Below are 15,499 nucleotides of genomic sequence, written 5' to 3' on the forward strand. Positions count from 1 at the left end.
CTCTTAAGAGCTGGGAAGCATTTGTTGGTTACGACTGGGACTACAGCTTAGACCAGTGATGGCTAACCTTTTTGCCATCACTTGCCAGGGATGTGGGGGGGGTTGTATGCATGCGTGCACACACCCATAATTCTATGTGACCTGCCCCTGCACATGCACGCACAACCTCCCTCTCCCCCTCCACTCCTGGCACGCGATGGTTTTCCAGTTGGACAGGAAATGATGTTTTTTGCTGTGCCCAGCCTCCAGGGACTCCTAGAGAGACTCTGGAGGCTGGGGACAGCAAAAAAGTCTCTTCCTGTCCAGTCGGAAGTTGGGAAACGGGCTGTTTCTAGCCTCTGGAGTGCCTCGGGGGGGGGGGGAAGGCCAATTTTGCCCTCCCCAGACTCATAGAGAGGCTTTAGAGCCAGGTGAGAGAGAAAATCGGGCCTTCCCCACCCCTCCAGGTCTTCCAGAGGCAGGAAACAGCCTGTTTCCCTACTTCTGGTGGGCCCGAAGGCCTGAAAATGCGTAAATCAGAGCTGAGCTCATGTGCCCACTGATATGGCTACACGTACCACAGGTTTGCCATCACGGGCTTAGACTATACCCACAGATATTAATTTAAGAGAGTGGGCATAAGCAAAATATACATCTAAAAATATATATATCACCCTTAAAAATGCTCAAAGATTCCAGTAAACTTAGCCAATCATTTTGGAATAAACAGCCAAAGAACTGAAATTTTAGAATTAAGGGCAATGTGACATGTAAATAGAGAGTGGATGTTTATAGATATATAAGCATGCAAGTTTAGTTCCTGAATTAACATACTTACAATTTTAATACGTAATTCTCAACTTACAACCATTCATTTAATGACTGTTCGAAGTTATAACAACAATGAAAAAGCAGACTTACAATGGGACATTTATGACTATCACAACATCCCCATGGACACAAGTTCAAAATCTGGGTGCTTGGCATTCGGCTTATATTTACAATGGTTGTAGCATCCCAAGTTCCTGTAATTTCCTCTTGCAGCCTTCCCAGCTGTCCTCTGACAGCAAAGTCAGTGGGGGAAATCGGATTCAGTTAACAATCGCATAATTCACTTAACAATTGCAGTGATTTGCTTAACAACTGTGGCAAAAGTGTCATAAAATGGGGCATGAGTCACTTAATAACCATTTTTCTTAACAATAGAAACTCTGGTCCCAATTGTGGTCTACTTCAGAGGTGGTATTCAGCCGGTTCACACCGATTTGCACGAACCTTAGGTAGAAATTTGGCCAAGGTCGCAGAACCAGTAGCAATGGCCAGCTGGCCATGGCCCCTAACTGGTCCCCCAGTTGCCACTCTCTCACCCCGCCCACCATGTTCATCGCCGCCATGTTCTTCACGCACATGCATCCCATTGCCTTGCAAGTCCAATAGGATGCACATGCGCAAAGAACATGGCGGTGACGGAAGCAGCTTTTTCCATGATCTCTGGTACTTTTTGGTGGTGTGCAGCTAGCCGCCACAGTTGCAAAGGGGCTCTCAAACAGGCGCTGGCTGGGAGGCTTCTTTGCCAGCTGCTTTCCAGCAGTGGCGGCTGGCTTGGGGGCCCCTGAAAACTCCAGTCAGCTTGCCTTCCAGACTCTGGACTGGCCGCCATGGAAGGTAAGCAGCCCGAACAAAGAGGCGGTGATGGGGAAGGAAGCGGGCCCGGGGACGCTGAAGGAGGGGAAACAAGTGTGACTGGCGAAGGGAGGGTGGGGGTAGATAGGTGGAAATTCCAAAAATTTTCCTACCTTTTCCTGTGGGCATGGCTAGGTGGAAGGGTCATGTGACTGAGTGGGCATGAGTGACATCAAGTTGACCATACCCACTCAGTCACATGCCCCCCCTACCTAGCTACACCCACTGAACCGGTAGCGAAAATTTTTGAAACCCACCACTGGTCTACTTGTATTGCAAACAAAGTTATTAAAGCTTGTATCATAACAAATAATGAAGTCCATATGGTCCAATAGAACATCAAGGATTAAAATTAAGATTTTGTCATATATGAAAGAGCAAATAAACATGTGAAAGAGGCCTTCATCCTGCAATGGATAGACAATGGCTAAGATGATGATGATGGTGATCTCTCTCTCTCTCTCTCTCTCTCTCTCTCTCTCTCTCTCTCTCTCTCTCTCACACACACACACACACACACACATACAAAACCCAATACGATTACAAAATTCTATAATTTTCTTTCATTTTAACAATCTTTGCAATGTCATATGGCAGGTGTGTCAAAGTTGTGTCATCACGGAGTCGTCATGTGACATATTACGACTGTCCCTCTTCATTAAACCGGGCATGGGCATGGCCAGCGCATGATGCATCTGGGCGATGGGCCGCGAGTTTGACACCCCTGTCATATGGTATTAATCATCATTATAGAATATACAGACAAACCATTCTTTTTCATTTAGTAGGTTCCTTTTACCTTGACTGCTCCCAAGAACACTAGTCAAGTGACTCTCTTTCCACTACGGTGGCATGATGCCATTGCACAGACTTTTTTTTTTCTTTTTTTGCCATTTGCAGTCTGCAGATTTAGATAACGGCACATGTCACGCTATATTAAAAGTTATTGAGCAAAGAAGAAAAAGAAGAAGCCGAAGAGAAAAGGTGTCGGCTATTTTTAGTTGCTTCCATTAATCTTCCATACTAGGAAGTTTTTGCTTGAAACTTTGACTTGCTTAATGCTTTCAAGGATGACAGCAGCTTCTCCTTCTGTCCCCGTTTTAGAATCACAACTCAGCCTTCTATGTTGAGGTTTCACCAGTACTAACCAATGTTATTTTAGGGATACATGCAGTGGTAGGTTGCTGAAACCTACCTCTGGATACATGCCTCTTTCTTTGCTTCTGAATATATCATACACTTGTGAAACGTGTTAAATATTGTGCAGATGTACTGCTGGTGCTCTGCTGATGAATACTTGTGCCTAGTATTTTCTGTTTGGATTATTTGACAGAGTTTAAAAAAATATCTATTTTGTTCCAGTAAAAAGAAACAAAACAGCAGAGCCAAAGGCCTAGGAGCCTGTTTGAAAGGAAAATAATGGTCCGAAGGACTGCAGAAGAGTGAGAGCCCATTTGTTTATCCAGCTCATTGATTGATTAGACTGAAGAAAGTTCAATCAACAGAAAATTCTTGATAAATGCAAATGTTTGCTTTTACTGCCAAGATCATCACCCACCAGATAATTAGTGAGTGTATCTGTAAATTGGTCGATCAAGAGCCATGGCAGAGAAAACAATCCAACTCTGAAAGCATGCCCATCCTTAAGACAGGATCAGGGCTTGCCTGAAACTCCTCATAAGATTTTGTGCTTGCTCGCTGATCCTGACTTTTCACCCCATGGCAGGACTTTTGTATTACTCAGTAAATCTGATTTAATCCACCCAAGTAATTCGATTCCTCTTTCACAATTTTCCTTTTATTTTTTTAAGGTGAAACCATTGATCCTGCCCCATCAAAGCCAAGGATTCGCATATATACTCTGGGTTAAATTCTGGAACTGCTTTAGAGCTTAGTTGCTAGTTTTCTTTTATTTTTTTGCCATGATATCTTGCATATTTATAGTTTCAGTTCACCTCTAAGCTTGCCCTGGGGCCCCTCTGGTCTCAAAAGCTGGGGTTTGTTTTTTTTGGGGTTTGTTTTTTATCCTTTCATGTCCGTTCTGGTAGCTAGCCTCCATTTCCAGGGCCAGAGGCTTGTATGGTTCCCCCCCCCTCCCTTAAATCACATCATTACCTGGAGATATACTATTTGCTTTGTAGGCCAGAGTAAAACTTCATTTTATGGACAAGCATTCATTAAGTCAAAATTGTGGGTTTCTATGCCTGATAAACTTTATTTCTATTTTGATACATGGAGAAGCTACATCTGAAGCATGACTTGTGGCCGTTCAGGGAATAGAGAGGATTTGGAGAATCTGCTACTGAAGGTTGTGGCCATTTGGCAGCGTCTCAGATCTATTGTTGTAGATTTTTTTTATTGCACAATAACGGGCAGAACACTGCTTAGTTTTCTCCATTATCCCCATGAGAATTTCTTCTAGCAGAACTGGAGCTGGATGTTTCATCTGGTAGTACTTTCTTTATGAGAGTATCCCAAAGATAACCAAAGATATTTGTTTGTTTGGGGTGTGTGTGTGTGTGTGTGTGTGTGTTTGTGTATTTAATCTTTTTGAAATCCATGATTGTGTATTTAATCTTTTTGAAATCCATGATCAAAAAATTGGTAGAAAAAAAAGGGTAGTCTGCGTTTGTGCAACTATTCTAATAATTTTGGACAGCTCTAGAAATTTTACCATTTCAGTTTGGAACCAGTAATAGAAACAGTTCTTGCTTTATTTCTTATTCTCATCTAACTCACCCCTCAGCTCACTAGACTCACAACTGTTCTTGTCATATTTTGGTATATATATTAATTTTTTATAACCCCATCTCAATATTTAAACAATCAGGAAAAAAAAGCAGTATTGGTCCATATGCCAGGGCAGCTATACTAAATAGCCTTCTCTTTTGCCACAAATACTCTGTGCATATTCTAAACATAACATTTGCAGCTTTGGACTTGATTGGTGGGAGTAATTATTCCCCACATAACAACAACTATATGAAGTCATGCTGTAGGTGCAGATTTATGGGGAATTATTACCTTATGTTCTGGCATCAAGCTGCACCCAGGCAATTTCGCAGATACATGTGTGTGTGGCGGAACTGCTGAAGGTTTAAGTTTTCCAGTTAGAATTTCCACTTCCTGATGCCAACGCAGGACTGGAGTCTGGATTTTCCAGTTTCAGCAGTTTTCATTGTTATATTGTCAGACAGGTGTTTTTCAACTTACAAAGCAGAAGAAGAAGAAAAAAACCAGAGATTGCAAGGAGGCTTAAATGTACATCCTGTAATCTTTTAAACTATTATGACATTATGCTTTGCCCAGAAAAATGGGATTTAAAAGTGCTTTTAGTGGAATTAAGATCAATTATTGCACAGATTGTTTCCTGATTGGGCATATTTACTAGTGTATAAAGATAACCTGCATATTTTTTTTCCCTCTGGGGATCTAGTTTTAAACTTTAGAATCCGAATGGATCCAGTTTGCCATATTAACTGCTTCACAACAACTAGCCCAATCAAATATTACTTTTTGCATCTACCTAATGGCTCATGCAGAATGGTTCCAGATGAAGCTATTTTAAATACATCAATAAATACAGATTAGTTATTGCCCAGCTCCATCTGGGAAAGACAGCAAACTTTTTGCTAATGAAGGTAATGGCATAAGCTCCCTAGAAAATAGCACACAACATAGTTGTTGTTTTCACTGAAGTCCTTTTAAATTGATATAATCAGATATTCCTTTTGGCTAACAAATGACTGGAGTTATAAAAACCAATTAATTCATATAAATTTAATTTATTTGTGCTGTTTGTTGGGCTTATACAGTAATGATAAGTTTTCATGAATTGCATTCAATTCAAATTTTTCAAAATGTGTAATGTTACACAATTCTGTACATGACAATTGTAGAATGTATTTATTTGGTTTAATCAGACTAAACATCTATTAATTTTGTGGACTTAATTATTTATATGATCCTATACAGGTACCCTAAAAACACAGTAGGATCAGATCCCTCAGAGGACTAAATCCAGAATTTAAAAAAAGCCCATTCTAACATCCTAATTCTAAGGGTGGCTATTTTTGAACAGGCTGAGGTGTGTCAAAGCATTGTGGTATGTCAGACACGTGCAAGAATATATGCTTGGAATGATTTTGCCATGCTAACATATGTCTTCTATTAACATGCTAGCATGTTGTTAACATCCGCTTAAGAGCTAGTGTAAATCATTTTCTTCCCACTGAAACGGGAGTGAAAGCATTTAAAGGGGCTGGGAGAGAGGGGGAAATTTAACCTGCTTCTTTATCCTGTTGTTCTGTAATTGGAAGATTCTAGAACCGCTGGAACTTTCTGCTTCATAGGATAGGTTTGCCAAGTTAGTAAAGGTCTAGAAAAATCTAGCTTCATGTCATTGTATATTGGTTATAGTATATTTGGATAAGCTACTACAAAATTCTCACTAACTCATTTTTATGTGAAAATAGCATGGGGGAGAGAACTGACTCTTGAGGAATTGTCAGGCACAAGAAGCCAGGAGCCAAGATAGAGTTCAGAAACATTGCAAGTATTCCCTGCTATCTATATTCAAGAATGTGATCTACTAACAGTCAATGCCAACTGGTACGAAATAATAGTTAAAGGACTTTAAGGGGCCTGGACTGAGGTCTCTTTCAGAGGCATAGGGACTCCAGACTGATGATGCATTTGACATGCCCTCAGCCTCCTCCTGGTCATCTACACAAATACAAAGCCCTCTCTAAATTTGTGGCATCTCCCAATACCAAAATAAAATTCTATACCCTTTGGAATGGACATTAATATCTCTGTTTAGCCTTCCTTGTATTGTCTATCAGGGTGACCAGCAACTTGGTTGTTAAGCAATGCGGTGTCTAAGTGAAACCATGATTGTACTTATGATCTGACTACAGCTTTTCATTGATTAAGGATTTGAAGGACTGGTTGTAGTTACTTTTTCATATCATAACTACAAACAATCGCTAAATATGGACTGCTTGTAGTCTTTGTTATGTAAGAATCATGGGACAGAGATATCTCTATCTAACTTAGCAAGCTGTTAAAAAAATCAGAGATTGGAATAGACCAGAAATAATCCTATATGATAGAATCCAGAAAGGAGTTCTTTTCCTCACCCAGAGTTTTACAACAGCCAGCTTAAGACAAGTGAAACCAAAGCTGCTTTAAGAAAAAAAAAGTATGACTTTTTTTTTGCCAGACTATTTCCTGCCTATTTAAATTAAGTATGCCAGTGATTTATCTCATACATTCAAAAATATCATATACAACCCAGAGCAATTCATTAATGAAAAAATACCTGTAATAAGCAGGTCAAACATCTTGTCTTTAAAAAATCTTCTATAATCACGATAATCAGAGGTGTAGAGATTTAATCTATAATGCTTTTATCCAATTGGTTGCCAAATCCTTTTCCTGTATTAGTGCCTGATATATTAGGTCTAACTACTTGAAAGAGTTCCGCAGAAAACTCAGTGTGGGTCCACTGGAGATGGGAAAAGATAATGGGTGGGGCGCAATCTATTGGGCCTTTTCAACCTTAATATAGATGCTAATCTGTGATCAGTCTTATTTCTCCTGATTTTTAACTATTGCTAATTTAATTTAGTTTAAATTTAGTCTATATTAGTCTATAGAAGTTATTCAGGAGCAGTTGCATTAACCATGTTAGTCATTTGTTTAACTGGCACTTCAAGAGAATCACAACTGAAATGGTAAAAGGAGCTCATGTGGTATAGCTGTTAAAATGTAAGGTTAGAACCAGGTACAGATCCATCTTTAGCTATGTAACTATGTAAACTCGGTGATACCTCAGTCATACTCTCCTAACCCAAACTATTCAAAAGGGTTATTGGAGAAAAAAACTGGAAGAGAAATGCTCTCTTAGACTTCTGGAAGAAAGGTAAAGTAGAAGTATGTGAAACAAGCGAGCTATATGAGAGCAAACACCCACAATGCTGTAAAATAGAGTTTTCTCTTAGTTTTCCATTCCTGTTGATATTAGGATTGCTGCCTTGATTTTGTTATTTCAGTTAAAAATATGGATTGGTAATGCTTAACAGCTTAAATAATAAAAATGTTTCAGTAGGGTGCTCCATGATATACACACCATTGTGCAAAATGAAGCTTAAGAGGAAGGAATATACTTAGATAAAATAAAGGTATTCCAGCCCATATCCCAGGGGGCACATGCAGTCTTGGACAGCTAGTTAGTAATGCTGCCCCACATGACTGTAAACTTTTAACCTTAGTATACGATTTTATGTTCTACAACTATATGTATGTATTTATATGTGGCCCAAGATAATAGCTCTTCACTCAGTGCAGCCCAGGTAAGCCAAAAGGTTGGACACCCATGCTATAGGTTGTTAAATTTATTTATTTATTTATTTATTTTGTCACAACATCATACAAAAAGATTATATAGTATATAAACATATATATGAGTAAATGTTAGGAGGTATAAGCATATATATATATATATATATATATATATATATATATATATATATATATATATAAATATATATATATATATATATATATAGAAAGAAGAAAAGAAAAACAATAGGACAGGAACGGTAGGCACGTTTGTGCGCGTATGCATGCCCCCTATGGTCCTCTTAGGAATGGGGTGAGGTCAATAGTAGAAAGTTTTTGGTTAAAGCTTTTAGGATTATGGGAAGAGACCACAGAGTCAGGTAAAGTATTCCAAGCACTGATGATTCTGTTACAGAAGTCATATTTTCTGCAATCTAGATTAAAGCGGTTAACATTAAGTTTAAATCTATTGGTTGCCCTTGTATTATTGCAATTAAAGCTTTGACAGGAAGGACATTACAATAGATGATTCTGTGAGTTAAACTTAGGTCTTGTCGAAGGCGACGGAGTTCCAAGTTTTCTAAGCCTAGGATTTCAAGTCTGGTGGGATAAGGTATTTTGTTGTTTTCAGAGGAATGGAGAACTCTTCTTGTAAAATATTTCTGGACACGTTCAATTGTATTGATGTCAGAGATGTGGTGAGGGTTCCAAACAGGTGAGCTGTATTCTAGAATTGGTCTAGCAAATGTTTTATATGCTCTGGTTAGTAGTGTGGTGTTTTTGGAAAAGAAGCTACGCAAAATTAGGTTTACAACTCTTAGAGCTTTTTTTGCTATGTAGTTGCAGTGGGCTTTGGCACTTAGATCATTTGACATGAAAACTCCAAGGTCTTTAATGGGATGGGGGTCGTCTGTAAGGTAATGTCCATCTAGTATGTACTTAGTTTTAGGGTTCTTTTTTCCTATATGTAAGACTGAGCATTTGCTGGTTGAAATTTGGAGCTGCCAATTTTTAGACCAAGCGGTTAGATGATCAAGGTCGTTTTGAATGATAGAAGTATTGTCTGTGGTGTTAAATAGTTTGACATCATCAGCAAAGAGAACACAATTACTTGAGATATGGTCACAAAGATCATTAATGTATAGTATAAAGAGTGTTGGTCCAAGGACGCTGCCTTGAGGAACGCCACTCTTGACAGGAACAGGATTTGATAAAGCATTGCCAATTTTGACCACTTGTTGTCTGTTAGACAGAAAAGCAGATATCCATTTGTGGAGGGGTCCTGAGATGCCATAGGATGTTAGTTTTAGGAGAAGTTTATTGTGTACTACTGAGTCAAAAGCTTTGCAGAAGTCTATGTAGATTGCATCTATTGATTTGCCTTGATCGAGATTTGAAGTCCATATGTTTTTGCAGTGGAGAAGTTGTAAGTTACATGATAATTTTTTCCTGAAACCAAATTGTTTGTTGGAGAGTAGGTTGTTAGTTTCTAAGTGTGAGGTAATGGATTGGTTGATGATAGATTCCATGACTTTGCAGGTGACGCAGCAAAGGGAGATCGGTCTGTAGTTTTCGACTAAGCTGGGGTCTCCTTTTTTGAAGATAGGGATGACTGTGGCTAGTGACCAAAGTTTGGGAAGAGAACTGGTAGTGAAAGCTTTATCAAAGATAATACTTAGGGGTTCTGCTATATTAATGGAAAGTTTTTTTTAGGAAATATGCACCTAGTCCATCGGGTCCAATAGAAAGCGATGGTTTTAAGTTGTGAAGAGCTTTTCCAACGTTGTCTTCTGTGAAATCTATATGAGTTAAATCATCATAGTCATTGCTGGTTCGTTTGTTCGAATGTCAGATATGTGTTATCAGAGTTAACAAAAACTGAGCCAAAGAAAATGTTGAAGAGGTTTGCTTTGACTGTTTCGTCATTGCATTCTTTGTTGTTAGAATCTTTTAGTGGTGGGATGGATCTTGAGTCTTTAAGTTTATTGTTGACAAAATTATAAAGGCACGATTGGAATTTGTGCGTAGAAGTTTCTCTTCTTGCTTGGTGTGGTAATTTGTGCATTCAGTTTTTATTTGGTTGCATATGTTTCTGTAGCGGTTTTTGAAATTTGTAACATAGCCTTTTTTGTTTCTTTTCCAGAGGGATTTTTTTTTGATTGAAGCTTTTTTATTGATATGGGTAGTTTGTTTTTCTTAGTCATGGTAGTCATTTGTGGTACATATAGTTTAATGACTCTATTGATTTCAAGTAGGAAGACTCTATAGTGGTCATCAGCGGTTATGCAGGTTGCAAACAGATTTTGCCAATCCAGAAATGAAAGATCATTGTTTATAAGGTCGTAATTGGCTTTTTTGAAGTTGTAGTTGGGAGTACTGTTGTTATGACGATTTAAGTATGGACGTATATTGAGACAAAAATCAATCATGCAGTGGTCACTGTTGGAAAAAGTTTCTTTAATTTGTAGTCCGTAAATTGAGTTTGAATTGTTGCAGAAAATGAGGTCAAGGCAGTTGTTGAGTCTTGTATTGTTAGTTACAAGTTGTTCAAGACCTAGATTTGTAACAGCGATGTATAGTGTAGTATGGATTGGGTCAGTTGAACATTCATTAGTTGTCCAGTTAATGAGAGGTAGATTTAGGTCACCCAGGAAGATGAGAGGATATGGGCAAGAGATAGCCCATGTTAGCATTGAGGTTAGCATATTTGCATGGGTAATGTCATAGTCAGGGGCTCTGTAGCATAGTAAGAATCGAAGAGTAGTGTCAAGGGATAGGTCGCATACTATAGTTTCAGGAAGAGTTTATGTGCTACTTGGATATTTTTTAGATTCAGTGACTTTTTGTAAAAGATAGCCACTCCACCATCTCTTCGGTTTTCACGATCTGATCAATAGACTTGATATTCTTTGTTTGATGGAGTCAGGAAGGGATGAGTTCAGCCATGTTTCACAAACAAAAATGATATCAAATGTGCCACTGTTTAATAAGAGGATAAATTCAGGTAATTTGTTGACTATGCTTCTTGCATTTATCAATTTGCATTTGAGATCTGAAGTGATTGGTGTTGAAGAGGTAAGGGGCGTGCATACCTAGTTTTGGATGTTAGTAGGTTGGGGGTTGTGTACAACAGATGGTTGTATAGATGGTTGGATGGTAGTTTGGTTGTTTGGATGGATGGTTGTTTGGATGACTGGTTGGATGGCTGTTTGGATGACTGTTTGGATGGCTGATTGGATGGCTGTTTGGATGGCTGTTTGGATGGCTGATTGGATGGCTGTTTGGATGGCTGTTTGGATGGCTGTTTGGATGGCTGTTTGGATTGTTGGTTGGATAGCTGTTGGTTGAATGGCTGGTAAGATGGTTGGTTGAATGGGTGGTAGGGGGATGGGTACTTGATTGAATACTGGGATGGCTGGTTGATTGTTATGGGTGATGGGGGGGTTGGAGGTGATTTTTTGAATGCAGGTTTTATTTTTTATGCAATCAGCACGGTAGTCGAGGTATAGGTTGGATTCACCATTGTCTTGTCTTCTTTTAAGTTCTGTGCGAAGTTCACGAGAACGTATCCGTTGTAGAAAGGATAGATCAGGACATGATCTAAGTTTACTGTAGGTAGGGTTGGATTTAGCAATTGAGTTTATAGTATATATGAATTTGTGTTTACTGTCCTCATTTATGCATGTGACTCTACAAAATCTTGGTGCTGTTGACCCATCGCTGTTTTTATATGACCCATGGCTGTTTTTTTATATATATATATATATATAAATCTTATGGTTATATTTTTTCCAAACATTAGTCAATAAACATGTTGCGTGCTTACCTCTTATTAATATGAGTAATAGTTTAAGTATTCATAGGCATCAAAATTCCAGTGGTATTGAGTCATCTTGAATGAGTCTTCAAGAAGTTAATAAACTCACTCTTATATAAGTGTGCAAATTTGTGTGTATGATCTTATACGTGTAAATGGGGGTGTTGAGGAGAGTAAGAAATCCTCTGAAGATTTGTAAGGTTATTGGGTGCTTAAATTCACTAATAGAAAGAAATCCATATATAAGAGTGCAGTGTTAAATATGGAATATGAGAAGATTCAGTTTTATACTTTTTTTTCCTTCTCTGTGTACAAGTATATTTATAGTTTTTATTTAATCTTTGGAGTTTAATATCATTGTAAATTTTGTATAAGGTTCATGATTTTTATTCTCAAATGGTTAAATCCTTCATTACTAAGGCTGTGATCTTAGGTATTTGGTAGAAAGCCTTATTGGATTCAGGGAGAGTTTGGGGCAAGTAAATATTAATAAAATCAGACAAGAAATTTTGTAAAGTCAACAGTCTTTATTACAAAAGTATAACATCACATTTGGCTGAACTTTTAATAAACTTTGTCCATTAGGGGGAAAAAAACATAATATAATGTATGTACTCTAGATAGCTAAAATAACTGTCTTGGAATAGATTTCATATCAATAAGGAACTCCTGTATAAATAAATCCCCTTACCCCCCAAAAAATCAAGTGAATACATTCAAAGGTATCACTTTTTGACAAGTAATATGTTTATTTTCCAACAGTGTAAAATGGGTGAAAGAGATCTTCAAGGACTTATTACAACTCAAAGAAACAGCAATATAGGTAATTTTAAAAAAACTTTTGATTGCTCTCTTTTCAATGTACTTTACTGTATGTATTTTAGCTTTCCTTACATGTGATTAATTATTTTAGTTACACATAGATTACAGGTAGACCACAACTGAACAACTATTCATTTAGTGACCCTTTGAAGTTATGACAACACTGAAAAAAGTGAATTATTATCATTTTTCACAGGAATGTTGAAACATCTCCATGGTCATATGATCAAAATTCCGATGCTTTTTTTTTTTTTTGCATTTATATCCCGCCCTTCTCCGAAGACTCAGGGCGGCTTACACTATGTTAGCAATAGTCTTCATTCTATTTGTATATTTATATTTGTATATTTATATTCATTCTATTTGTATATTTATGCTTGGCAACAGGCATGTATTTATTATGGTTGCAGTGTCCTGGGGTCATGTGGTTACCTTTTGTGACCTTCTCACAGACAAAGTCAATGGGGAAACCAAACTCATTTAACAATGTGTTACTACCGTAACTTAATAAGTGCAGTGATTCGGTTAATAACTGTCTCACTTAGCAATGGGAGCTTGGAACTCAACTGTGGCTTTAAATCAAGGATTGCCTGTATGTAGAATTTATCATTTGTAAAGTTTGACCTACCGAGTTGATTGCATTTTATGCAGGTGCGTTCTAAACTGCCAATAGTTCTTTTGCTCTATGGTGGAAGAGAAATACTTTTAGTAATAAAAGTTCAGTGTTGTATCTAGCACTTCAAAAGTCTTGGGACCATTGATGATTTTATTGTACTTCTTTATAGCTTAAAAATGAGGGAAGAAGAAAGGAGAAGTCAGGAGGGAAAATAGTGTGCCCAGTGGAACTGATTTCCAAGCAATGCGATTAGAATTACACTCAGCCGTAAATAAATTGTTTGCTGATGCAGACTGGATAGTATATAAAAATGAGGACATATGTTTGCTATTTTCTATTAGCATGTTTGGCAATTTACTGCCTTAAAATAAAGGCTGAGATTGCTAAAATAATGTGCTGTGCCAGGATATCAAGATGTATAGTATTGACATTATCAGATTGGAAAAAAGATTCTGAAACATCATGAATTACATTTATGAGAATTCATTGCAATACATCCTTAAGTAGATATGTTGGTATAAGTTAATTTTCTTTGAGCTAGTCAGAACCAATTTGCAAGACTGATTATCTGTAGGCTACTTCATTTCTATTAGATGCTTTCCAATGTATTTTAGTATGATGAGTTTCTTTAAGGCATGTGTTCTACTATTGATTGGATTGAATTTTGGTAATGCTTAACACAGATCTATTTAAAGCAATGGGATGACTGTCAGTGCATTTAGATTAAGCATGAATAAATGTGGATCCAACTTTCTTACCTTATTCACATAACGTGCTTAGGCAGAACCAAATATTAATAATCTAATTCAGGGTTATAGAACATCTTTTATCGATAGGGGTTGTTTGTTCATTTTAAATTAAGGGGCCTAGAAGAAATGAAACAGAAATACAGCTGAGGTGCAGCAAAATAAAAATGCCTCTCTTTGAATGAATTAGGTTTTGCAGTCTGGGTTTATTCAACATAGAACTTTAAAATGTTTGGATACTAGATATCGATAACTATGCCTATAATATAACATCAAAACTGAACAATTGTACTGCTATCATCCTCAGGTCTTTGGCGGGGAGGGTCACAAAACTGAAAGTAGACAGACAGCTGCATGTAGTTATAAACCACAATGGCCTATCGCTGATCTAAGGGAAATTGTTATTGTCTTTGCCCCCAGTTTCAACTGAGCGTTTTTATGAAGTTTAGGTGGATTTAAGTTATAGAATAGAATAGAATAGAATAGAATAGAATAGAATAGAATAGAATAGAATAGAATAGAATAGAATAGAATAGAATTTTTTATTGGCCAAGTGTGATTGGACACACAAGGAATTTGTCTTAGTACATATGCTCTCAGTGTACATAAAAGAAAAGATACCTTCATCAAAGTACAACACTTACAACACTAAATGATAGTCATAGGGTACAAATGTAACACTTAATGATACAACACTTAATGATAGTCATAGGCTACAATTATGCAATCAGGAAACAAGCAATAGCAATATAAATAGTGAGGATACAAGCAACAAAGTTACAGTCATACAGTCATAAGTGGAAGGAGATGGGTGATGGGAACGATGAGAAGATTAATAGTAGTGTAGATTTAGTAAATAGTTTGACAGTGTTGAGGGAATTATTTGTTTAGCAGAGTGATGGCGTTCGGGGAAAAATTGTTCTTGTGTCTAGTTATTCTGGTGTGCTTTATAGTGTCGTTTTGAGGGTAGGAGTTGAAACAGTTTATGTCCAAGATGTGAGGGGTCTGTAAATATTTTCACAGCCCTCTTTTTGACTTGTGTAGTATACAGGTCCTCAATGGAAGGCAGGTTGGTAGCAATTGTTTTTTCTGCAGTTCTGATTATCCTCTGAAGTCTGTGTCTGTCTTGTTGGGTTGCAGAACCGAACCAGACAGTTATAGAGGTGCAGATGACAGACTCCATAATTCCTGTATAGAACTTGTACTTACTCTAAGTAGTAAGTAACGATTGAAGCAATCAAATTAAAACCTGAAGGTTTTGGTTGTGTAGGTTGTTTTCTGCATATTTACCTACCTAAAAAAGTACTTCTTCTTATTTTGTATTTGTAACATACATTGGACATAATCATGATCATAATCATGAACTGCAACTTTGTTTAGAAAAACAAACAGTATTAACTTTCCTCTTAATGTCACACTTTTTAAACTATCATGTTTGTATTTGTTTACTTCAAATGTCCTAAATTTCTTACAATGTAATGTTTAATTTTA

The 15,499-nt window shown here is 37.3% G+C and overlaps 1 protein-coding gene across 5 annotated transcripts in view; it reads left to right on the plus strand.

The window, feature by feature from the left end:
- The window catches only part of CCDC148 (coiled-coil domain containing 148), a 189,833-nt gene that overhangs the window by 63,763 nt on the left and 110,571 nt on the right, over window positions 1–15,499 (plus strand). For 2 of the 5 annotated variants that reach the window (XM_058192293.1, XM_058192303.1), the window contains exon 2: window positions 12,587–12,647. In XM_058192293.1, the coding sequence (XP_058048276.1) occupies window positions 12,593–12,647 (55 nt within the window). In that variant the 5' untranslated portion in view covers window positions 12,587–12,592. Of the gene's footprint in view, window positions 1–12,005; window positions 12,025–12,586; window positions 12,648–14,806; window positions 15,078–15,499 lie in introns of those variants that run through there. The other 3 variants (XM_058192317.1, XM_058192325.1, XM_058192314.1) reach the window with 2 other exon arrangements.

This window comes from Ahaetulla prasina, chromosome 1 (assembly GCF_028640845.1).
Source record: "Ahaetulla prasina isolate Xishuangbanna chromosome 1, ASM2864084v1, whole genome shotgun sequence".
Taxonomy (NCBI): Eukaryota; Metazoa; Chordata; class Lepidosauria; order Squamata; family Colubridae; genus Ahaetulla; species Ahaetulla prasina.